This window comes from Netta rufina (genome assembly GCF_964035555.1).
Source record: "Netta rufina genome assembly, chromosome: 5".
NCBI lineage: Eukaryota > Metazoa > Chordata > Aves > Anseriformes > Anatidae > Netta > Netta rufina.
In genome coordinates, this window is record NC_140128.1 from 6,098,336 (window position 1) to 6,125,076 (window position 26,741).

General features: G+C 36.2%; 1 protein-coding gene across 1 annotated transcript in view; it reads right to left on the reverse strand.

Annotated features, from left to right (window-relative positions):
- Positions 1–17,281: 17,281 nt before the first annotated feature.
- Positions 17,282–26,741, reverse strand: part of SYT9 (synaptotagmin 9) — a gene marked incomplete at its 3' end in the record, with an annotated part of 62,477 nt that continues 53,017 nt past the window's right edge. The window contains exons 4-7 of the mRNA XM_084287319.1: positions 20,017–20,137; positions 18,761–18,932; positions 17,997–18,126; positions 17,282–17,389 (exon numbers count right to left, since the gene is read on the reverse strand). Of these exons, the coding sequence (XP_084143445.1) occupies positions 17,282–17,389; positions 17,997–18,126; positions 18,761–18,932; positions 20,017–20,137 (531 nt within the window). The remainder of the gene's footprint in view (positions 17,390–17,996; positions 18,127–18,760; positions 18,933–20,016; positions 20,138–26,741) is intronic.

Genomic DNA, 26,741 nt, shown 5'->3' on the forward strand with positions numbered 1-26,741 from the left:
AGCTGATTTCAATACATCCATTAAAGCAGGTAAACAACGTGCATACTATATTTGTACATATGGTGCAATTATAAATATGTACGTTTCCCTGAAACTGAACACAAAATAGTTGTTAAACTGTTGGCAGAAGAGAAAAGCATTGGCTTAAAAAATGTTAATTAAAATATTTTTTTGATTTGTTTTTAAAATAGCAGTAATAAGCATGACCATGCATACTATTCATGAAAGACATTGCTTTTTCTAAAATCTAGTAGTGATGGCCTTGTATTTACTTGATACTTGTAACACCATCCAAGATGAGCTCTAACAATCTAGGAATAAAACAAATATAAGGTAAACAGTTCCTGCTTCTTTGAAACTCTCTGATCTTTTTAATCTTGACACGTTCACATGCCTTATTTCTTACAGAAGACACTTATTATATTTATATTTCACATCTCCAGCTCTGAAGTCTTCCTTGAGATCAAGAGCATTTGGAGTTAGGGTTTCATTTTTTTGAACAAACAAAATGAACAAATGAACAAACAAATGAACAAACAAAAACTAAAAATCACCACAATCTGCTTTAAGAGTGTTTGGGCCTCCTGAAGAAGCCCAAATAGCATGTGGAAATTGCATGCAGTGTGTCAGAGGAGTCACTATAGAAATAAGAGTACTATCTATACACCTCCTAAAGCCTCATGGCTGCAACAGAAATCCTGATAGAAAAAACTTGGCTGATTTCTGATGCATCCTCAGTGTTCCTGTGGGAAAAGATAACAAAAGAGAATCTGCCTTCAGAATTAATAGTAGCATTAATTTTAGATACTCTAGTGACCCTAATGGATTCTACAGCTGTACACATATTAGTTTTGTCTGCTAATTATACAGGATATTTCCAAAAGAAAAGTAAAAAAATGAAAGTGAATAAAACAGAAATGAAGATGAAAAACATTCAAGAAGGCATAATCCTATCCTTACAATTTTGTCCTATCCTTACAAATTTAACTCATTTGGCCAAAGTCAATTCTCAGAAACACAAATGCTGACTTTACTAAGCATTTTAAGCATGGCACTTACATTGTGTTGAGCCCTCTAGGCTTGATTTAAAATGAATAGAAGTTGAATAGTCAGTGAAAATCTTTCTTAAGGAATACTTGTATCAAGTATGATGCTTCAAATAAAGGGTTTAATTCCCAAGTAAAACATAAATATAAAGTGCAGTGTTTATTGACAAATAATCTAGGTATAAAATAATGGGACTGAGGTTAGAGATACTGAAGAAATCAAAATGATTCTATATAAGAGTATAAACTCACTTTTTATAAGCAAAAATGTGTAGAATAGAAAACAAACAGTTAATTAGCACTCATTTGTTAATAATCAAGGTCTGGAGGTCTTTGTCTGACTTGCCTATAGCCCAAGGTAACCTTTACTTGTTACATCTCCAAGTCAGCTTAAAGAAAAATGCAAAAATGTGGTGTCAGTAATATCATTATGGGTTAGTGTTTAATTTATTTTCAGAAGTTAAATAGTAACAAAAATCAGAAAGTTTTGCTAACAAACATCAAAATAGTAGATCTCATGCAGCATTTTTGTTTTATTGACCCCATTTATCAGTACAATGTTAAACTTTGAGGCTGTAATGGTGGAAGGATTGTGAAGGATGAAAACAGAAAATGCAGAAAGTGGAAAATGAAGGTGCACACTTCCTTTTCTTTTTTCTTTTTTTTTTTTTTAATTTTCCATTCTTTTTTTCCATGTGCTAAAATGCTGAGATGGTTTGTTTGATTGCAGTTAATTGACAAATAATCCTAAAAATAAAGAGACATGTTTATCTTAAATGTATGAGGAAGTTTAGGAAAGAAATGTAGCTCTGTAGTAGTAACAACTGGATGCTGGCTTGGAAACGGAGGCCCTGCTTGACATGCAGTTTTATTACTGCTATCCCATACTATTCACTGGTGCAGAAATGCAACATAATATGGGAATTGCAACCGAAGATAAGGTAAGGATCACTTGGAATAGACTAACTCATAAGAAAACAAATCCTTTTTCCATAAAAAGGCATTAATTAACAACAACAAAAAAATATGCTGGGGGTTGTGGGGGAAGGAAGGAGGAGGGAAGAATACACAGAACTCACAGAAACAGATTGCTTTTTATGGCTGTATTTTTAGCACTCATCACTTGTGACAATTGCTGTGGAAAAAAAGAGCTGGTTAAAAGTATTTTTTTCCCCAATACTGAGTATGGTGCAGTGTGTGTGTGTGAGTACAAATATGCATAGATACGGGGTAATAACAAAATATTTTAAGCATGGCATCAGGCACTTGGTGTATATACAGTCCCATTTGGACCTTATGTGATCTTCTCTTTTAAGACTAAATTTCTCTAGAAATGTAATAGAATAAAATCTGTATTGTTTCTTCATTAGTTACAAACATCTTCTGCTAATTTAAGTCTCCCTGCAGTTTGTGGTTCCTTACCACAGTGGTATGTAAAAGCAGATTTGATTATTGGAGAAATAAGCATTCTTCTCTCAGGTAAAGAAATATGTATATTCCTTCTGATATGCCTGAAGATGTAATGAAGTATTTGAAGACCCAGTCAAGCCCAGCTTCCTTTGATAGCACAACATCATCCTGATGTAAGTCAGGGTTTAAAAACTACAGCAGTGTCACGATTTGTACTACTCACTTCTGTAATGTTTTGTTGTAATGTTCTTCATTGTTACTGTAGAGTGACTACAAAAGATAACATTAGGAAAGCTTTCGTCCTGCTCACCTGCATGGGAAGAATCCATATATGCTTGTACTCTAACAGAGATGTTCATTTACTGTATATTGTGCAGTTAATAATTAATCAACATGATTGTATTTAAGAAATATGATAAGATCAGCATTATCGTGGTGTTTTAACATCAGAGATCACGTAAGCTAAGAAGAGAAATAGACTGGAGAGATTTTGATGCAGACTCATCTTTAGAGACAAGACAGGCTGGATATGTGATAAAATAAAGCCACATTTCATTAAACACCATTTATAGATTTATTAAGAAGAGTAGTTTTAGTAATAATATCCTGAAATAACAGATGAGATGCTCTGTTCCAGTTTCATTTTTATGTATTTATACGACTCTGCTTTTTGTTTGGTTTGGTTTGGAACATTTAGAGTTCTTCCTTGACAACCCCTTAAAGTTGTCAGGATTTTTTTCTACATCGTTGCCTTAATTCTAGTTCTTTCTCTCTTTTTTTTTTTTTTTTTTTTTTTTTTTTTTCCCCATCATATTCTCCACTTCATCTCTTACTGTTGTCTTTTCTTTTTTTTTTTTCTATCTCTTGCTGCTTTGCTTTCTGATTCATTATTTGAAATAAAAATATTTCAGGTGATAAAGAATCACCTGCATGTTTTGCATGATATTTGCTTTCTTCAAATACAGACATTTATTATAAATTGTGGACAGGTGTCTGAGTTATGTGGTTTAAGGTTATCTGTTGAATCCCTGAATTTTCAGCAGAACATTGATTATTACTTTGGTTATATTGTTCAAAGTTAAAAAGACTATCAGTAATGTGGAAACGTAAGTGGGAAGACTATTCTGAATTTGATATGAGGAGAAAGCACATTAGAACAAAATAACATCTGTTCACAGCAAAGTCTTGTGGTTTGAAGCTGGGGCTGTATTTATTATGACATGTGTTGCAGAAGATCAACATTTAGATTTTCTTGCTCATCTCTAGAATAACTGGGAAATATTTTGCAATTATTATAAATAAATAGCATTTATTTGAAATATCTTCATCAGCAGGAGGTGTTTAGAATTAGCTCCTGGTTTTGTTGCACTTAGATGGGACAAGATTTTCAAAAATGCCAAGTAACCTCAAGTGTCTTCATTCTTGTGTTGAAAAGGGACTTCTAAATAGCTCTTTCTGCAAATTTTATTTACCTCTTTCCCTAAGTTTGTATGCTGAGAAGTTAATAATGCCAAATAATATCCTTACACTATGATTTTTTTAAAATACTGACCAAAAAGAAGCAGTGTTCCTCATAAATTTCCTAGCTCTGTCTGCCCTTTAAGTCCTTGTATTTATAAAATAAATGCATAGAGCAGTACCATGTGAAGAAACTCAATGACTTAATATTTGCTTCAGTTTATAAAATAGCAAACTAGGTGTTTTTTCCTCACTGTAGTCAATAGAAATATTCCCAATAGTATTAGTGAGTGCAGGAGTAGACCAGGAAGATGTTTTTGCTTAAATTAAATAAAGGTACAACAGATTATTCCTTCAAGAAGTTGGAGCCTATTTAAAATATTATTTATTTATTTATTATGAGGGAAGCAACATGCAGTCATCATGTGCATGAAAAGTGCACTAAAACTTGTCTAACTCATTAAAATGGGTTGCTGAGGGACTGTACTAATGCCTCCAATCTGTTAGGTTATATGTGAAATGAGGGACTGTATCATTCAAGCTCAGTGTTCTGAAACAATGCAAATGTCTAATGGGGACTGTTCACTGCAATTAGGAAACATCAACAGTTGTTTGAAACACGGATATGTTAGTCTAGACCAGGTTTATTCCAGAAAAGATAATGAAAGTCTTCCTTTAGAAACTACATGGAGTCAGTAGTATTTTGTGGATTTTCAGTTTCTCAGCAGATGGCCATGTGTCCAAAAACTAAGTAAGAAAGAAGAGCTTTAATTCTGCCTCTTCAAAGGACTATGAAGCTACAGAGAAATCTGTTAGTTGTGCCTGCAACAAGGTTCCAGCACAGCCTGAAAGCACTGTGGGAGCCCTGCACCCACTGGAGTTATACAAACAGAAAAGCCAAAGTTCATGAGACAGTCACAAACTCAGAAATCAAGGATAAATGATTTTCATGTGATCCTCACCTTAAGTATGTACAGAAGTAGCAAATATGGGTGAGTAAATGTACTCACTGATTTCTGAACACAGTTCTTTAAAGATTTATTCAGGAACTAAGTGAAAGGTGATACTCCTTCATTGTCTTGGTTCTACCTGTCATTTTAAGCAGAAATGTTGAACATGTAATGCTAGTGATAAAATCGTAAAGTTTTGTGTCACCAGTGGTATCAGAATGGATTTAAAGGCATGAAAAGGAATTCAGGTGGAATTTAGGTGCCTAAATCCAAAGCTGCACTTTAGAATATTTTTGCTCTATTAGATATTCACGTGAGGTTTGCAAAAGCACCAGATCCATCAAATAAGGTTTTAAGTTGCTTGCCACAATTATATGAGGAGAATTAGTGGCTGAAGTGGACCTATATTTTATATGAAAAAGACAGTGAACAAAATACAGACATAGTCTTGCAGATCATGGACCAGGAGATGGGTTTGACTCTTCCACTTAACGTACAGAACCATCCCTGCTCTTTTTTTTTTTTCTCCTTTATTTATTCACCTGCTCTGTTTCACTCCTTTTCTTTCCTGAAAATATTAGAAGAATGGAAGGTATCACCACACACTTCACAAACATGTTTCCATATTATAGTCTATTACCACTTCAGTTAGTGCTTTTGTATTTTCCAGAGGAGGTAGAGCAGGAAGATTTTGAAACCCCTCTACGCACATTTACTATTTGCCTATTATCTTCTCTAAATAAAAGAAGAATATGGCCATTGATTCATGTCAGAAGTTCACATTTTCTTCATAGCATCTGGCTGTAGCTAGCTGCAATCTACCATTAGTACATAATCTACTTTATGCAGTGCTACTTTGACTCATTTCCAGCTAGTGTCCCCTTGTGTAGTAGGCATCATCCTAATTTATTGCTCCAAAGAGGCTATTTTCATGAAAACAATAAAAATGATCCTTCACTACATCACTCTTCATAATTGTCAAATGTTGTATTTGCCATCTACACAGCCTGATATATTGCACACATGAAAATATTTATACGTGGCTTATAGAGAGAGAAATTGAGGCATGGTTTGATGATTAAGACTTGAGGAAACCAACACTGTAAATGAAGGAATGGCAGTCTGTGTTCTTGTTCCATTGCTGCCACTTCGTCCTAACAGAAGTGAAACTATCTAGTTAGATTCCAGTTGAAGATGTGGGTGTCAAGGAGCTTAAAGAAGTGAGGCAACACTGGGTCTGGCCTCAGTACAAATACTGAAGAACTTTTATAGATAGCCTCAGGTCATGAGCTAAACTTATAAAACTTATTAAACTTATAGACTTACATCTACCTTCCAGTTCCAGTGAGAGAAAATGCTTAAAAAAAAAAAAAAAAAAAACAAAACAAAAAAACAACAACAACAAAAAAAAACACTTGCAGGTGTGCCACTTTGAAATGATCTTTCTTTCTTTTTTTTTTTTTTTTTTTCTCCAAAGATTATGTTTAAGTCTTAGACCTTCAAACACATTCACATATATTTGTATGATTATTCACATTTGTATGAGAGAGCCATACAAATGGATGGGGGACCTTTTCTTAAATAGTAAGCAGAAATAAGGTCAACATTGCTTCTAGTTGAGAGGGTAATAAAAAAGATGACTGATCCTCTGAAATGTAATTTGCTAGAGAAAATATGATCAATGGGACAAATTTTTAATTTCATGTCTTTGTATGAGAAATACTCTTCTAGTGGAAAACACACAAACCCAAGGAAAACCTAAGTACATGTAACCAAAAGAGTTACAAGGAGGAAGAGGAAGGAGGAAATAATTTGTAAAAGGATGAATAAAGCAATGTTATTTTGGAGAAGAAAAATAGATGAGGACAATTTACTGGCTTTTGGGGAAGTATCTCAGAGTGACTCAAAATGACTGCATCTTGGTTCTGTGGTTCATGAGTATTGGACATTGATGATGCAGGATGATATGCACAAATTCCTGTCCCCTAAAAACTGACACATAAATAGGTGGCTCTCAGCAATAACATAATATTTACAGAATTACAGTCTGAGTCCTTTCCCCATGTGTGTGTAAGTAGCCAGCGTCTCTTCCTACATGTCCATTCTAAACCTTACTCACTTTCCAGATCTATCCAGATGTTTGGTGCACTGATTCTTCATCTAGCACCTTGAAATGTGTCTTTTTTTCCTCACACCTAGCCTGGTGGACCTCTTAGAATTACCAGAACTTAAGCACTGAATAGTAATAATGATCACATGAAGTTTGAAATAATCCTGAAGCTTTTTGTTCTCTTGCTAAACAAGGATACAGCAATAAGTAAAATTGGCAGTGCTACCTTGCATAGGCCAGGTTATACACAGCAAGCGTTAGTAAACTGCTCTTTTGAGATGTAAATTACAGAATCCCAGATTGGCTAAGTTAATTAGTAAAATGTAAACATAGTTGACATTTTTTTGACAGAGTGCTTTCCAAAATCTAATTGAAGCACAGTTGGGGTCAGTAGAATAACATTAAGGGAAATTGGATAATGTTTCCTTTTCTAGTTACCTTTCTTTGGCCATCAGTAAAGGGATGAATAATTCTTTATGTTGCAGGATAGGAACTGCGTCAGAGAGTATCTGTATTTAAGACCTTACACCATAAGAGGGAGAAAATGGAGGGGAAAAAAAAAAAAAAGTCACAGATTTCCCAGCAACTTTAAGGCACGGAGAGTGCCTCTAGTCTGGTAGTTCTTTCCACAAGTTCCCAAAAGGGAACACAGAGTTCCTCACTGACTCCCTGCAGAGCATTCCCAGCATTATGCTATTTTTGAGACATGACATTTGGCATAGCAATTGCGTCAGTAGGTGGAGGGAGATTAAGAAGAGACCAAGCATATTGTTGAGGTTCTTCAAATATACACCAACCCTTTGAGTTTGTCTGTCACACAGCTGTGGACAGCGCAAAGATAATTTAATCTCATATTTCTGCTACCATGCTATTGTCCTATTCCCTTGGTAGGCATGTCAAAAAGAAAATTGGGCTCAAAAGCTTTATGACCATTAGCTGTGTGTGGCTAGTTGCTGGGGAAAAAAATAGCAACAGTGAAGGTAGAAAGGGTGAAATATAGGCAAAATTCTGGAGAATGAAAGCCATGCTGCCAGACTGAAGTTGCAATGGTAGATGTAGCTGGGGTTTGTGTGATACCCTGCAAAACTCAGCATTGCATATAGGCTTGAGTTGGATTTGGCTTTATCCCACCTACCTGCAGGGAATAAACAATACTTGGCTTCAACCCTCAATTAGCAACTTGGCAATTCTATATCCTTTCGTTGAGAAAAGAGATGAAAGGCTTTGCTTGCAGCCCTGATCTCCTCAGGGGAGAAGTATGCTTATCTTAATTCAGTCAATAATTGTGGTAATTTTTTACTTGAAAACAAATTTTTGTAGATTTAGGAATTCAGGAATCTGTGAAATTCCATTTATGAGCAGGATTAGATGGTAATGACTTAATTGATGTTTGAGTATGCAGACAAACTATGCACACAAAATCCTTTCCATAATTAGATCTTTTCATGGAGTGACAGGTTTTTGTAATTTAGATCTCAGGCAGTAATTACAAACCAGCTGCTATTTTAGGCACAGTCTGAAGCACACCCATGCTGCTTATTTTGGAGCTGAAAACAAACAGGAAAACAGTGTTAGAGCACTTAAACCAGAGAGATGAATGAAAGTCACTTGGGGTAATGTGACATCATACACAGATACGTGTATTACTGTAAAAGTAATATATGTTACTGAAATAAACTTTGTCTGGGTTCACTGTCATGGCTGCATTTACTTGGTATTATTTTTTAAGCATTGTGTTGAACCTCTGGGTTCAAAAAGTTCAGGTTTCATTTGCAGACTGTGTTGCATAAAAATCACTGTGTATTGGTATTTGGGGACCTGGAAGGGTCAGGGTGAATTCCTTCTTCATACAGACTGAGGCTTGCTAACATACTTTAAAGGCCATTCCTATAGTAGTATCTTAGGAGCGTCTGGATAAGACACATAATGCAGCTTAGGAACAAGAAAGAATCATATTTAACCCCTGCTCCCCACTCTCCTGCTGTGTTCAAAGCAGACAGGATTCTCAGGAATATAGCATAATAAAAGTTGTCTGTTAGACTGCTGCCTTGTTTGATGAGGCAGCAGGAGGAATATGATATATCAGGCTGAGCATTCTTCAAAGAGAAACAAGAGTTTCCTGGCTGAAGGCAGGAGCTTGGGTGCTTTCTGCCCAAAGGGCTCCTACACAATGTTCAGTTGTTTATGTTGCAGATTTCAGGATTCATCCACACATTGTATGCTTTCTGTGTCAAGCATGCTTTCCTTAGACAGAGGATACTAAACTTTTAGCTTAGCATCTGGCATTGTTTGGAACTCTGTTTTGAAGAAATAACCTGCTCTAAGATGTTTGCTATTGTGTGAGGGGAGAAAAAAAAAAGGTTTAGGGAATCTTCTGCCATTTATGATAGCCTAAATGTATTTTTATTATTGACCAAAAATATGCCTACTGTTCTAATTGGTGCAGCTATAAGACTTACAGGTGTTGGCAGTGCCTGTAGGTCCCCAATTCCGTTTCCATTAATTTACAAGATTTATTTATTTGCACGATTTTAGTAATAAAATCCAAAATGAAGCAGCGTATCTTTTAAAGGGTGTTTGAACTTTGCAGTTATGTATGATGTTGCATGGGCTGAGTAAGTTAGAAGGTGGGTGATATTCTTCATGGGTAATGGAAGAGAGTGGGTCATGCTTGGCAAAAACTTTTTGGAATACTCAATGCTCTCTTCCTAAAACATTTATGTTGTGAAACATAAAACGTATGAACTGATGGGTGAGATTGGAATTGCTTATTTAAGCTAAATTACTAAAATTTGATGAATAATCTCATAATTTATTTGTTGACTTTTCTGTAGTGAATTCTTTTTTCCTAAAGATGAAAGGTATCCAAATGGTTCAAAACTGTTGCAATTTTAGTTGATATTTTAAAAAATCATATTGCATTTTTTGAGTATTTAGATGAATTAAGGACTAGATTTTTTTTTAAGATTTTAAACTTTCTTTTTTGTCATTAACCAAGATATCAGTTATGTGGTTAGAGTTATATTCTAAAACCAGAATTCTCTCTGCTAAACTGAAAATTATAAACCTTTAGATAGGATCTGAATACAAGATTGTTGTTGAGATTAGTTTCCTCCACAAAGATATTTCTGTTAACGTTTTTTCCTTTGGGTAAAGATCTAACACTAGCCAGCTTATCGGCGTTTCTCAAACTTCTAAATGATTCTTTAATAACAAAGCTGTTTTGTGTTAGGCTCTTTGGAGCAGACTGTTCAGGCCTGCCTTATGTTATGGAACATTCACAGATTGTTTTATTGGAACATAAATTCACAGATTGTTATTTGCAAGTGAAGTGGTTTAAGGCCATGACCTTTTGGATGGTATGGTACACCAGACTGAAGCGTGTGGTTAATTAACTAGGAAATTAGAAATGCCTAACTATAGCCAGCAAATGATTTGATGCTGTTTAAAAGGCAATATCAGAATACTGAGCAGGGTGATAAAAACTGTTACTTCAAATAGACTGGTTTTGTTGCTACTAAGGGACAATTCCAGCTTTCAGCTCTGGATGTTGGATCTTCCTATTTGTACAAGTCATGCAAGGGTAGGATCCAGCCCTGACCAATCTACAGATTTCTGTTTCAAGGCAAAGTGTGGCTTTTTAAAATTTTCTTTGTAATTTATACAAGTCTCAATAATAATAATAATAAAAATGTATTGCTTATATTAGAAACTGCTGTTAGGGCCAACCTTGACAAATTTAAGTCACATTACTGTCAGATGTGACTGGAATTAGTTTGTTGTGCGAAATGCTATGTGATTTCCTGTCCTGGAAAAAAGCTACTTCTGGAGTCTCAACGTTTTTGCTAATTTTGTCATGCCCTATTCTGAGTCTCTGCTGCTTTCTGAGCTATTGGTTTCTTACTGTAATGGCCTGTGTCCGAGGCTATTCAGGACATTGTCTTACACTGTCACTCCTGTCTGTCCCTTCAGGCTCTATTTCCAATTTGCTGCAAGTTCTGCCAGGCCTTGCCCCTCCTAGAGGTGTAGTCAGTTGTAGAGCCGGTACTGCTTGTTATTAACATGGTATCTTTCTTAATGTTCACCTCACTGGATATTAACTGTGCAGGATCACTTGCCTTTTGCAGGTTTAATGTTGCAGGATGTCTTATTTGCTATAGATTGGGCTTTTTAAATGGGGGTTATCAACCTTTTACTTGGCACTTTTAGTTCATTAATTGTTTAGTCCACAAAAGCAGCTGTCTCAGCCCTACTGGAGTTTTGTTTCAGGTCTGTAGTCTGTGTATAAAGGCCTAAAGGATGGCTTTGGAAAGGTTTATTGAAAAGAGCTGTGTGGATCAGTTTTGACAGAGGAAGAGGTTCATAATGGCTTTTCAACAAAGGAATAGAAACATCCAAAACAGTATTTTTGAAAGACATTAAAAACACTTTTGAAGTTCATAAACCTCTGCTCTAGTCTAGTTTGTGGTGGCTTATGTGGCGGGCGGTAAATATTCCAGTCATTGCCAGGGACAAAATTTCTATACAGGTGTCCTTAGTCAATTTTCCAGCTCACCCGTGATCTTACCAAGCCAGCTCTCTGGAGCACTGATTTCCTGCCCATGCGCCTGTATGGAATGCAGAAGAACGAGAGGCTACCGAGGGCCTGCAGGTGCTGCCCCTTGTAAGGGTAATAGTAACTTCCAAACTACAGGACTCTTTGTGTGTCTTTGTCATCCGTCTGTGTTGTCAAATAGTCCCAAGAAGAGAACTGAGCTGAATTAGATTCCAGTTGCATGAAATTTTGTGGCCACAGTTTATGTCAGTGACCCCATATTAATGCAGTAGGCTAGATGTTCCAAATGAGGAGAGACCAATCTTATCCCTAAAGAAACAGAGAAACTCACACTGAAGTAGATGACATGCACATGTAGAAGCCTTGCTGATGGATATGGAGTTCCGGCTGGCATGAAATAAAACAAGAATATAGCCTTTTTAGGTGCAGTTGTATGGTCATACCACAGATATAGCTGTGCTCTCTTTTCCCTTTCTTTCTGGGCTCTGCCAGTGGTCGCCTGGGGATTTCCCTAAGCTACATGTCAGGTATTGACAGGAGAAATGCTAACTTTGATAACCTGCCATGTTAAATACTAATTTTGCTAATTTACAACACTATAAATTGGTAGAAGTACTTCTGTAGCTTCTTGATTTTTTCTTTTTTGATATTAAATATAGAAATCATATTTGATATCTCTAAAAATGTTTCTCCAATGATGATTGTGTCCATGGGACTAAACAGGAGGAGGGTTCCATATTCAAAACTCCAGATCTTGTTTGAGTGCTGTAAAATAACAATTGTGTTAACAGCTTTGTCCTTCTGGTCTCATTTACTTACGGAAACAAAATGACTTTGGAAAAAAAGTTGAGTTAAAACACTTACGAAGTGTTTGCTGTGTGTTTCTGAATAGTGAATTAAACATTAATTTATTAAATACAAAATAGTAGTAAATTACAATTGCACAATTTCTTACAGAGTTTTTATTAAGATCAAAATTACTTGTTCCGACTAGATTTATATAAATAAATCACAGTACATTTTTACTTGTGTTTAGAAGATTGTAATACATATTATAAAATTAAGATTGTTTTTTTTCCCTCAAACCATCACTGTGAAAGGAATCATGCATTATTTCTACTGAAACAAAATGCCCACCTAGTTGAGAGAGCCTTGATACAGGTATGGCTCTACTCTCCAAAATTAGACATGAAACATAGAGATACCAGGACTATTTACTGAACAAGAAATAATAAAGAATAGCACAATGTTCATGTGTTATTGAAAATGAAAGTATACCAAAACAACACAGCTCTCTTTGTGCATCTTTGCAAGGGGTATTAAAAATGACATTTGGCCAGCATGCAACGACGTAAAACATTTCAGTTTTACAGTGTCTACATCTGAGAAAAAGAAGGACGAACTAAAAAACCCACACAAAATAATCAAACAACCCAGATGCTTACAAGTTCTCACGTCATCTTCCCTTCTGCGCCATGTGTGCAGTGTTCAGTCAGCAGTTGAGTTTGTCCTGACGATACCTTTCATGAATAGCGTCTGTCTCTGCCCTCTGGATCAGTGCATTTTTCGGGCCTTCAAGGAGGTGGAAGTCTTTTCAGAGAACCGCAGGACCCTGGAGTTTTCCCAGCTGTAGTTCCTTGCCCAACCCACTGTGTCAGATACTAACTCTAAATGCAGCTCAGCCCTGAATGTGCAGTGCCCTCACACCTTGCACAGCTTGGTTCATGTATCATAAGGCTGTCACTTCCAAACAGAATATTGGTTGCAAGCAAGGCCTTGCAGTAAATACAGCAAGAATCAAAGTGAGGTTGTTACAGAGTCTGTCCTGCTCCGATTTTCCCCAGCACAGAGGGTTTCTATTAAATTCTACAAAGTTGTAGATTGCTTTCTCTACATGCTTTTTTCCCTTTTAGATAAGAAAGCCATTGTTTTCTTGCTTGACACTGAGATGTAATTGACAACGCACTGTTCTAAAGGGAAGAAAACATTTTATTGATGACAATTCAGGCTGAGTTACCTAGTATGTTTTTTTCTTCTTTCTGTTCAAATGAACTCAAAATGCATTAAGTGTAATTTAATTTGGTAGATTTCTAACTGGGTCAAACAGACTCTTCAATTGAATTTCCAGTCCTCTTTCTCCCTTTCCCTTTATCGTTTGCTGCTTTTAAGCTAGAAGAGAATAAAGAGAGTTTGTAGCATTTTTTAAAATTTAAATTTTATTCTTTATTTTTAATGGCAAATAGGTCCCCTCAGTGCTCTAACATTGCCAAATTCTAAAACTCTAAATATATTTTTTGTACTTCTGACTTCAGGTGCTCAGTGTTGATATAACCATTCATAATGGTTGATGTTAAAAAAAAACAAAAAAAAATCCCAACTGTGCCCTCAAACCGAGACGGGTGGACTAAAGTAACCTTACTTTTTATTCTGGTCTGTTGTCTCACTGTCTCACTTCAGACCAAATGAGCAGTCTTCCTTTTTTTTTCTTTTTTTTTTTTTTTTTTTTCTTTTTTTTTTTTTTTTCCTACCATACTTGCTTTCTGTTCTGCCACTCCCTGCCACAGGTTGCGATGTACGCATGTTGGTGCACTGCCAGGGTTATTTACAGGGGAAAATGAGGCAAAAGAACAGTGATGCTTTTGATGTCTTGTGAATTCAGTGAAAATAAAGAAATTGCAGCACTCAACAGCAGAAGGATTGTGCTTGTGAGTATTTTAGCAGGGGAATTTCACACAACTTCCCATTATAATCTGCCTCAGTGTCAGTATCTTGGAAGGTTTTCTCACTGACTTTTTTCATTCTATTTTTTAATAATACCTGAAATTGTGGCTTGTTATGGAAAACTAAAATTAACAGTTGAATAGCACATTTTTTAATGAGTGAAGAGGGATTAAAATCTTGCTGAGATGTATTTCTAAGGGATTTATTTCTATTTTACTCTTACTGTACTTGTGATACAGCATAATCATTCATTCATGGAAAATAAGAAAACAAATGAGGGTTGGAGGTTTGGAATTATTTGTTTGCGCCCTTCTACTAATTCACCTTTGGGAATCATAGTTCAGAAAAGCATGTGTGAACAGTATTGGGATCACAATTATCTCTTGGTTTCCAGCTGGCTTTCTAGCAGTAAACACTCTGTTACTTCAATGCACTGTTGCATTATTGTACGCTGCTGCTGTCTTCACATTTTAGTACCAGCCCACAAGAACGATACCCTGGGAATGTTTGAGTTCTAGGGAATAGCATCAATTAACTGGAGTATAAAAGCGAAGAGTAAAGCATCCAGGTGTAGAAAACAACTACTGCTCTGCTTCTGCACTTCTATGAAGAGGCAGGTATTTTTATAAAGAACACAGTAATGCCATAGCCTGGGTAACAGTTTGTAAATCATGAGTCAGAGAACAAGAGTTAGGAGGATTTTTAATAATATATATTTTTTCCCTCATCTCTAAGCCTTTGAGGTGTGCTTGATTCCACTTGAAATGCTTCTTGAACATAGAGATATCTTCTTTGTAATAGAACTGTTTTCAAAATCATTCTCCTGATGCCAGCCCCTTGAGCATTAATGAACTGAGTATGGTAATAAAATCTAAAATATTAGCCATTATAATGATATTACTTTTCTTTTTATGCCCTTTTCAGTCGCTAGAGACAAATCTTAGAAAGGCTTTTACCCTGTTACATGAAGACAAAACGAGCTAGCTGCATAGGTGTTTTCCTTTTTACAGAAGCTATTGTTCTTTACATTGCCCTGGTAATAGCAATTGCAGTGGAAAAGCATGCAGCTGCCTGTTTTGCATCCCAGGTAGGGATGCATGTATAATGAGTTGCCCAGGAAATCAAAGAACGCCGCTCCAAAGGAAAAGGTCCTCCTCTTTGCTCATGCATATCTCCTCACATTGGCTCCTGGGAGATGTGCCTGAGCAGAGAGTGCAGAATTTTGCCTGAAGTGAGGATCATGCATGAACAGTTATAAGCATTGTATTTATATCACTGGTCTGCTGACATAAGGCTTTAGTTGATAGTGTAGTGAAATGGTTTTGCTAGGGCTATTTTATAGCTGTATTTCTTTGTTCTTCTGGACGTGTCCAGTTACCATTCTGAAATGTTCCTTGGGCAGGCTTTGAAGAATTGTTGAGTTTTCCAGGAGTGTTCTTCATAGTATGGCATGAACTTATTTCAAGCTTTTACATTTGAAGGATTTCTGCAAAGGACTCTAATAACCTTATTTTCATGTAAGGTGAAAGGAGACACCAACTGACAGTGGGGATAAAACCTTTCATCAGAAAATAAATGTCTGATAACAATTGTTCTGGGAAAAAAAAAAAAAAGAAAAAAAAAAGAAAAAAGAAAAAAAAAAAAAGACTTCCAAAGCTATCAATTTACACTACAGCACTTTCTTTCTTTCTTTTTTTTTTTTTTTTTTTTTTTTTAATACAAGAACCACTTCTGTTGCTGGTTCCAGTCCAGTATCTATCGCTTTTCATTGTTATCATGTTACCTGTAAAATCTGGGTTATTCTAATGAACAGAACTTATGATAGAATTTGGGTAATGCTTATGACCATACAAATAATCTATCAGTAGCAATACTGTTGGCTGGAGACCTAATGCTACAAGTGGATAACATTGCACTACTTGAAACCAATAGCTCTTCACACAGTAGAAGACTGAGGGTCCTATTCAGCAAATTTTCAGGGTCCTATGGCTGTGGCCACAGAGGTTCCAGGAGCTCTCGCTGAGTCTAATCCTGATTCAGGAACCAAAATGATATGCTGTGTATATATTTCTCTGCACAGCCGGGATGCGCTGGACACCCTCCCCCACTTGATTCCTGGGAAGGAAAAAAAAGTGTCTCTGTTTAGCTTAGTGACATGAAAATCAATCCACAGTAATGAAATCTAGAGAAGTTAGCCAGGCATGTATGAAAAGAACAGGATGCCTGTGAAAAGGGAAGAGCTGTCAAAACCTAATTGTGGGCTCTGGCTGCAATAAAATTTATTGAAGAGGGAAGACAGGTTGGATATAAAGAAGTAGCCAGCTGCTGCTAAGAGACACTTCTCCTGCTCTAGGAGACAGTAATTGTTGCAATATTTCTCGCATGCTCTCTCAAGCGGTCCCTATCACTGTTTGGCTAGAGTTGAGAGCTCAGTGATGTGTTTTCTAAATCCAACTCTCATATGCCCAGGTGGGCGTTTCTAGTGTGGCATTTCAGCCAGTAGATAACTTCTCATTTTGGGCATAGAAATAAGGGCAGAACTTCCCCGCTTTGCTTGATAATCCTCTACAACAGACTTGTCTGTTGGCACCACCCGTGCTCTGAAAAGGCATAGTGCATTCCTGCTGCAACAGAGCTTGTGAGCGTTCAAAGGTCGCCCTGCTGCAAGTGCACTGCTGTGGTCCTCAGGCACCAGTAATTGCTTATGGAGACCTGGTAATGCTGTGGTATTTTTGCCATTTTGTTACATCTTCCTGTTACCTGACCATTATTTTCAACCACATAGGGTTGAAAAATTAAAAATTATTAAATTAATTATTATATTATGAACAAATAAAAGTTATTATTAAAAATAAACCATGGGAACACTTAAGAAGCAATTTAGTCAGATCATTGAATTTTTGTGTCTCATGAATCAGGATTAGCATTCCCTGTATTGGGAGGGGAGAGGACTAGACAGAGGGATTAAAAGGACATCTTTACCCCACTGGACTCTGTGGAATAGCCCCTGAGGATATGGCTAAGAAAGAGTTCAACAGGAATGCCAAATTTCTGCTGAATAGGTTAAAAGGGTGAGGAAGCCTCTTCGGCAGTCATCCAAGCGCAGAAGACCTGCATAACATTTCTGCTGAATAGGGCCCTAAAGACAAAAAACAAAACAAAACAAAACAAAACAAAAAAATAGGAACCTTAAAAGTTTTTCTGATTGTGTGGCTTCTTATTAACGTCTCAGATCTTGAGAGACACTTAAACATATTTTTTTCAGGGCAGTTAGACATCCCTTGAGATTTTCTAGTGGCATAGGTGATATAGTCTTACAAGAGAAGAAGTCAGATTAGATTTTTATATAGAAAAACAGTAGGTCTTGGTTATTCGTTTAAAGAGGTCTAGTTCTTTGTATCAATTATCAGTGAAAGTTACCCAAGATCCTAAGTAAAACAAATGAACAAAACCAAACCAAAACAACAACAAAAACCACCACCACCACCAAAACCAAAATGGAACCCTTTATCTAGTGTATAATGTTTGTGGTATTCATGTATATATTAGAAAATTCAATTTCACAGGAGTGGAAAGTAATTAAAGGAGCAGACTTTGTTACTAATATTGGTGTTTCTAAGCCCTTTTCTAGGATTTAAGAGTACACATGTGGATCTTAGTTTTGTTTGTAAAATTTTATCCAACTTCTGATGCCTTATGGAAGAATTTAACATTATAGTAGTGGGGAAGCAAGAAATAAGTCTTACCTCTGCGAGAGGATGCCAGTGAGCGATGGGTTTCCGTGGGTATGATAGCATTTCATTCCAGTGGTCACGACCTAGACTTTCTGCATCGTTGCCTACTTGGCATACTCCAATGACCTCATTGTGACCTACACTGTGAAAATGTTCCATAATATGTTTTTCTTAAAATTTTACCTTTAGAATCATATCATTTCCATATTTCATTAGAGACATTAATAATGGGTTTTTAGAATTAATTCTAGCCCCAAAATATAATGAACTATAAAATACATGGGTTGGCTCTTTGCAATCAAAATAATTTAATGCCTTCCCCATTGTAGCATAAACTGTGCATCTGTATGCATTTATTTCATTTTTGTATAAGAAGTGTACAAAATTCTTTGATTGTGCTCTGTAATTAGTTGCAAATACAAAACTAAGCCACAATTTTAGAAATGGAGGTGTGTGTCTAAGGAGTTAGTGTAATTGTTCACAAATGGAAAATTGGTGTGTGGACTGTCTGATTGTATGTTCAGTTATTTCAGTTCTGCTAAGCATACGCAGCTTAGTTATGTTGGTTATGGATAGAAATCTGCATTTTAAAATTGATAAAGGAAATTCTGCCTGACAATATGATATATTTTAGTCTTCTACCAAACTCAATATGACAAATTATTTAATTTCTCATATATTGGGAGAAAAATAATGACTTTGTTTCTGGATGCAGATCCACAATGAGAGGTTTTGAGCCAATAGATAATGTTATTTTACAGGTACAGGTATCTCACCGGTCATAATCCATAACAGCTATCGACAAGTTAATTTGGTCAATGTTTTCTGGAGGGACGTCAAAGACTATGGCTTCATTGTAAACGGGATTAAGGGTATTCCTCTTGGTGGAAGTTTTTCTTTTCTTTAGTCGCCTTCCTTCACACATTAAAGAAACCTTCACGTAGGGATCTGTGTGAATCACAAGAATAATGTTGGTTTTCTTTTGTTGTATTGAAGTAAACATAAATGGAAAGTAAAGGGAGCAGTCTCTTTGCCCATACCTGCTTGCAGAATTAGTTACCTGTACCTGACTGGAATTTGAGCTTCTTTATTACCATGGAATGACTGGGAGGTAATGGACATTGGAAAGCTTTATATTGTTGAATGCCTATAACGAACAATTCAGGTTCAAGAAGTTCTTTTTTTTGTGTACTGGCCTCTAAAGGGGTATTAAAATATCTGCTGAACTATATTACACAAGACTCTTTTATACAACAGCCTATGTATCAGTGTACTTATAACAGCATAATTATTACTTCTGCAGATTTGTAGGACAGACAGAAGACGATAGTATTGTACACAGTAGGATTTACTGATGTATGGTTTAATATAATTCAAAGTGTAAAACTTAGTGGATTATGTTCCTCCAGAGAATTATAATTATTTGGGAATTCCTGAATGCAGTTAAAACAAAAACAAAACAAAACAAACAAACAAAAAACCAACAACCTATTTCCTTGTAGCTCCTTTCTGAAAGCCCTGCAACTGCTAGCATGGCAAATAAGTCTATGAACTCTTATCTGAATTAGTTCCTCATTTTCATTAGCAAATTTTGCAGCTGTTGTTGATAAAAGGCTGTGATGATCACTGTTTTGTCCATATGTCAAGAGCAGCAGAATTGGCTCAGTGGCTCTTGGAGACTGTCAGTGGTCAGTCTGTCTCTGTGTCATAACAAATAGTCTTCTGTACAACACAGTTCCCGATGTTAGGAACATAGTTTGGCCAGCTAATCCTGTTTTGAATCATAGTGGCTTTAGAAATAATAATGTTGCTCTCTTTTTGAGAGCAGAATATTTTAAACTGTTGGTTAAAACAGAATGAGCTAAAATATATTGTTTACTTCTCAGAAACTTCTGTACTCAAGTGACTCAAGAGCTTGCAGTGTAAGAACCTCTCTTTAAAAAAAAAAATAAAAAATTGACAGTGCTGGAGTTTTGTGACTCAGCAGGAATAGGGGACAGAAATCCACCTTGACCATTAAATACATTCCTACCTGATGCTCCTGTGATATCCATTGCCTTTAAATTTCTTGCCTTTATTATTGTAATAGTTAGTCTACCAGCTGTTGGAAGGTAGCAGAGTGAAAACATCAGGTCACCAAGATCGACGTTATCCTGTTCCAAGGAAAGAGAGACAATGTGAAGCAATAATAACAATTTATTTCCTAACCATAACAAGAGCTAAGGGTAAAATAAACCTTTGAGAATCTACATTTCTGCAAGCAGAAGCTGAATTCTCATTCTGAAACCTTTGCATACAAGATTCATGTCACTACATTTGTTGCTAGACCATCAAAGCTGTGAAGTTTAAATGTGGTTACAGTTTTTAGTACTCAGTCCTTGGAGATGAAATGCATTTAAGTAATGAGGTATAGTGTGAGTGAGGCATTGGAATGTGTTTGTTCTGTTTTGTGTTTTGAAGTGTGTAACGTTGTCAAGTTGCAGCAGATCTCTGTGCCTTTCCTTCTGGTCCACAGAAGGATGCCCATAGTGAGGTTCACAGAATGAACATTGCTTGGGCAGAGTAAAGTTTTCCATAGTTTCATAGACCTAGTTCCTGTAACCCAATATTTCATTCTCGAGTGAAGAAAGTAAATTCAAAACTATGTTCTAGGTTTTGTGCTCACACACTGACACAGGAGTTCTACTTCAGAATACCTGGCATTTGTTAGGGTTAAACAGATACTGAGTCTAGAGGCAAGCCCTTGGGAATAGGGAGGCCTGGGATACAGTCTCTGCTAAAATAAATAAATAAATATCTCCAGGAAATAAATACAAATAAATAAATAATAATAATAATAATAAAAGCTTCAGAAAAAGTTGATGAGAAAGAACGTCTTGTCTTGCAAGAAGTTTCTTGTCTAAAGTAGGAGACATGGGGTATGAATGGAGTTCTCCTATGTATCCCACTGAGAAATTTGTTAGTGGGAAGAAGATGACAGTTTGCTTCCAACAAATATTTTCTGAGAATGAGTGGAAGAAACATCCCACTGAGGACAGCAGGTTGTGAAAAAGTCAGTTTTTGTAATCTTTATATTTGTTTTGTGAATTTCACCTCAAATGAACTTTCTGATTCACTGAAAGTATTTGTCTTCTAATTTTCCTGTGAAACTCAGTACTGTAGCAAAGCCTAATAGAAAATAGTCGGATGGAAAAGATGGTGTTTTTAAATGTATATACATAAATTTGGGGCCCTTGTCCTGTTTTTAGGCACTTTTAGATAGACAGTCCTTCAGTTTTTGAATGTAGAACTTGACAGAGGAAATGACCATCAGAAGAGGGATATTCTTCTACCTTGACTGCCTCCCTTATCTCATGGTGCTACTGCTAAGCTCTCCCTTACTTGACTAGAGATCATGTAAGCTAAGTGCTCTTTAAGTATGGATCAAGGGATGCCTTTTGATTTGTGTAAAGATCAAAGAATCTGTTGATAAGTCTTCAGGAGCTGTTTGTAATAGCTTCTATCCTGCACATACATGTGCATGTACCCTTCCCCATCTCCCCTTTCCAGTTTCCCTCTCTCCAACGAAGGGTGGTGGAGGACATGAAAGGCAAGTGAAAATACCTTGAAAGGGCTCCTAACAAACCATGTCTGAGCTAGCTGCTGTGCAGACTGATGCCCAGAGCCTATGAGGTCACTGTATGTAGCTTTGAGTTAACAGGGAAGCTGTGCAAGACAAAGAGTTGTGGTCATTGTTGCAGAAAAATGTATGTCAGAAGGGATTTCAGAAAATATGTGCATTCAGGCAGAAATGTGTCCTTTCCTTCTGCTGCTATTGAAGAGAGCTGCTGTCAAAGAAGGAAAATGCTGATAATGTGGGCCTTTTGTCAGTAATAACTAGCTTTTAACCCTGACTTAACTTTGTCCACTGTCATCTCTTCCGTTCTAAAGATCAGTGTTTTGTGGTGTTTGTAAAGCTGATAAAGGCTGTGACAATATCAGGATAGCTGATATGACTCACCCTCTTTAGAGTCTCTTGGTGGATTGTACTTGGAAGCAGACCTGCTGCAACACTGTGCCACTGACTTGCTTTGTGGGAGGATCTAAGTGCTGTTGGAGAAGGTGATGCTCTTAAGTCCTACAGGCTTACAAAGCGGTGTCAGCATATCCAGGAGAAATTTCTCTTGGCTAACATCTGCACTTAACTTTACAGGAAGACATTTGTAGGGGAAAGAATTTTTCCCCACCGTGAAGAAGAAAAACTTCCAGAATTTTAATTCCGCATCTCTAAGATGCTTAGATTCATAGAATCTAAGATTCATAGAATCATACTGTAGAATTCTTTCTTGCTAGCCAAGCAACTCTCAGGGGGAACAGAATTTCATAAGCCACTCCAAGCAATTAAGAGAAGTTATCTTTTGGCATTTTGGGGAATTTGTCAGTCTGGCAGATTTTGATTGAGAGGTTATTTTTCAGGAATTGGTCACAAAATTTTAGGAGAAGATAGCATTGTTGAATTACTTAGCTTTCTTCCATCATAAAAATAAAACAAAACAAATAAACTGTAAGGCATCTGTTGTTTCAACCGAGATATTGGAATATTTAGAAATTGTCAACTATGGCAGAGTCATTCTGTGCTCAACTGTAGTGCTCCACTTGGTAACTTAAAATAATAATCATATTATTAAAATTATTTTCAGTGCCTTCTTCTGAAATTACTAATTGTTAGCAATTAGCTTACAGGATAAATCACTCCCTAGTACTGTGTCAGCAGCTCTGTGCTAGTCTTTAGCTGAGTGTAACTCATCCTGTAAAACAGGAGGATGTTTAATCCTAAAGAGAACTGTGACAATGGACCCTTAATGGCTTCACTTATGATTCCTTGGAGGCAGTGTCAAGAAGCTCAGGTCATCAAACCTTCTTAGTGAAACCTGTAAGTTGCCTGATAGAAAAGGAGTTTCTGACAAATGGGGATGATTTTTGTCATCAGATTTCTCTTGTGAATGACTTATCCTTTCTCATAAATATGTTTGGGTACAGAGAATAGGAATCCAAAAATGGACAGCAAGGCATGGAAGGAAGAAAGACGAATCATAGGCCATAAGTTCTCCATTTGTTTCTGGCTTAGAGGACATGCGGTCCTTGAGTTAGACAACTATAAGTTTTTATACCTGTGTCTTCAGAAACTTGTGTCTTGATTTTTGAAGCAGACAATCTGTGGTAGGTCTGCTATCATGCAGTGCCACACTGTGCCACTTTAATTAAAGTATGTGCCTCAATTATACCAGGTTCCTCAGCTCCCCGTGTATAAAAAGACAGCTACTACTTTTTTTTTTTTTTTTCCCTGTTATGTTGCAAAAATAAAATAATGCTAATTAGGGATTATGATGTGCTCAGATGTAGTTTTATGCATCTCATCAACTTAACCATTAAGGGGAGCACTTGGCAGGCAGTTATGACCGTGCTTTTTTCTTTTAAAGTTGCTAGCTGTTAAAATAGTTTTTCAAGACACTAGCTATTTTAGAGATTTTAGAGTTTTATTGCTCTGTCAGCTGTACAACTCAGACAATTGTAAGCTCGCATACTACTTCCTTTAGCAGTTATACTGGTCACTGGAAATGAGGAAAAAAAACACTGGAGGTTTTGTGAAATGAGATGATATCAGTTTAAACTTCTAAAACACGGAAAGGATTTATTACCGCTATAATTAAATTATCTGTTTATTTTTTTCTTCCTGCTAGCAAAAGAGCATTATACTAAACAACCAAACAACAAAAAAACAACCTTCCTTGTTATTTCATAATTTTTACTGGAATTGCACTTCTGTACTACAAGGCAAAATTTTCTGTACATTCTTCTAATCTTCAATAACGCAGGGGTTTGAATTTTGCATGGATTCACTTTAGAGGTGGTTCACCCTGATAAGACAAGGACAATTTAAGTGTACTAGGCATATGTGTTATGTCTAAATTAATTAAAAAATACTTTAAGAAGAGCTATCTGCTTTTGGGGATATAAATTTATTAAATCTATCTTCTGTGTTGAGAAGTCTGGGTTCAGATTTGAGTGATATAAAATATTAATTCAGTTCAGGCACGTGTCCATGACACAAGTTTTATGCAAAAACCACACTAGAAAACACTTGAGACTCAGATTTGTTTAGGAATGATTGTAAATTATGTAAGGTGTCAAACATGATGAACTTACAAAGTTAGCTCTAATTTTTCAATTATTTCTTCATAGAATTATTTTGAGTTATATGTATGAGAAACATTTATTGAGGAAAAACTCTTTAGAAATGTTTGATATTAATTGGATTTGCACATGAATAGAAGAGTGCCAGCTGCCTTCTCATTACACAAGGATTCACATTTTAAGATGACTAGAACAGATATAACTGGAAAATTCTGTTTTCATGACATCTTAAATCAAAGAAATGAACTCTAGTCAAGTGGGCATTTATTAATGGCTCAATCAAATTATATATACAGAGATATGATTAAGTAAAGTTTGAGGAAAATGGGAATGGTCTATCTTACACAATTATTCTTTCAATACATCAATGTCAGACTATATTTGATGTTTCAAGTTAATTTGCAAATTGTATTATTTTTTCAGTGTGATTACATTTTTTTTTGCATTTCATTGTCTTTCTTTTATTCAGGCTTTTCTTAGAAAAAAATGAATGCAATTAAGTAAAAAAGTTTTGAGAACTATGTATGCAAAAATGAACCTGATTTCACTTTCTAGAGAAAAACATCAAAAAACAATTCTGAAACTTGATTCCACTGCAGTGAAGGAATCTATAAGAAAACGAAAATGTTTGAATGTAACTCACTCTGGATTTTATACTGCTTTGGCTACACAATATAATGTTCATGTCAAGTCAAAGGTTGGTTATTCACTTGTATGTGTATGCAACTGTACAAAGCGTGTATAAGAGCTAGTCTGAGGGGATGAACAAAAAGGCAAAATAAGAAAGGGCACCTTTGAATTCCTAGTATTCTCTCCATGAGATTGTCTGTGTCACAGCATTTGTTACTATGCATACATTGATAAAAATGCTGAACCTGTGTGATTCTTGCATAACTTATACAATGGAAAGTATCATGAGCTCAAGAATGTAAATAACAACAACGACAACCTTATAAGGAGGAAAGAAAGCACTTAAGTCAGCTGGTCAACTAAAAGAATATATTGTGTTCTTTTAAAACTCTGACAGCTAAATTCAACTTTAACTTTGCTTCTTAATCAAGAAATTCTTAGGAGGAAGTTCTTTCCTATGAGGGTGGTGAGGCCCTGGAACAGGTTGTCCAGAGAAGTTGTGGATACCCCATCCCTGGAGGTGTTCAAGGCCAGATTGGATGAAACCTTGGGCAACCTGGTCTAGTGGTGGCATCCCTGCCCATTGCAGGAGGTTGGAACCAGATGATCTGTAAGGTCCTTTCCAACCCAGGCTGTTCAATGATTCTATGAAGTATGTAGCTTGATTTTTTTCTCTGTTAGGATTTATATTACTAACGATAAAGTGATGCCATAAAAAAAGCTTCTACTACCTTTTCTCCTAGATATTCTGGAGCACCTTCTAGTCAGATGCCTTGGCTGACAGACCAATTCTGAAGGCCACAACCTTGTGCTGTACTTCTTAGAGACTGAAAGAAGAAGGAATCCATTCTGCAGACTAGGTGGTAGAGAGCCACTATAATTTTCAGCTCAGGGTGCAGATATTCTTACTTTAAGTTATTCATAGTTTTGCCTAGCATCTTGGCAACTTCTAAATAAAGATAGTATCAAAAGTAAAGCAACCAGCAAATAGCATGTATTTCATTATCTTTTTTTTTTTTTTTTTTTTTTTTGGATTTAAGAAGAGCTCCACCCCTCCCTACCCCCCACCCACCAATAACAATGTTCTTGTTCATAATTCTTTTATGGTTTGCTCCTCTTCTGCATATTGTTCAAAACTGTACATTGGATTAGGGTCATGGTGTCTTTCCAATTTCACACATAAAACAGGATAAAGTTATACTATGGTGTCAGTAATTCCATGTCTCCACTTCATGGACTGGATATCTTTTTGCATGGATTTTTGTCTTTTTCTTCTTCTGTTTCCATCATCCTTGTGTCATGACTACTTTTCTTTAAGGCAGATTGCTACAGTCCACATAAGTCCATTTATCCCTGGAAGTCTTCAAAAGACGTTTAGATGTAGAGCTTAGGGATATGGTTTAGTGGGGACTGTTAGCGTTAGGTCAGAGGTTGGACTCGATGATCTTGAGGTCTCTTCCAACCTAGAAATTCTGTGATTCTGTGATAAGGAGGATCCTCCAGACACAACTTTGCATTGTGTCAGTCAGTCAAGATATCCTACAGTGTGGGTAAATGGAGTTGAAGGATCTGAATGAAAAAGTCTAATGGTTCAGAATAAATCCAGTTAATGTCTCTGAGGACATAACTCGTAACTTGCTCTTGCCACAGTGTCCTTAGGAAGTCAAGGACAGAGGCCTTCTCCTGTAGGCAGTCAGTGTACTTATCTCTCTAAAGGCCCAACATCTCCATTGTCATAATTTATATCTTATAATTAGATGGCAACAATTAACTGAAATTGCCTTTCCAATCAGCTGCATATCGTCTTCAGTTATCTGAATGCATTTACAGAATGTATTTATTCTTTCTTAGTCATTTCAGACTGTTAGTAAATTATTCTTTAATAAGGTATTTACTTTTAAAAGCCTCTATTCAGTACAGACAAATTTCATACACATTGTTATTTTAAAATTT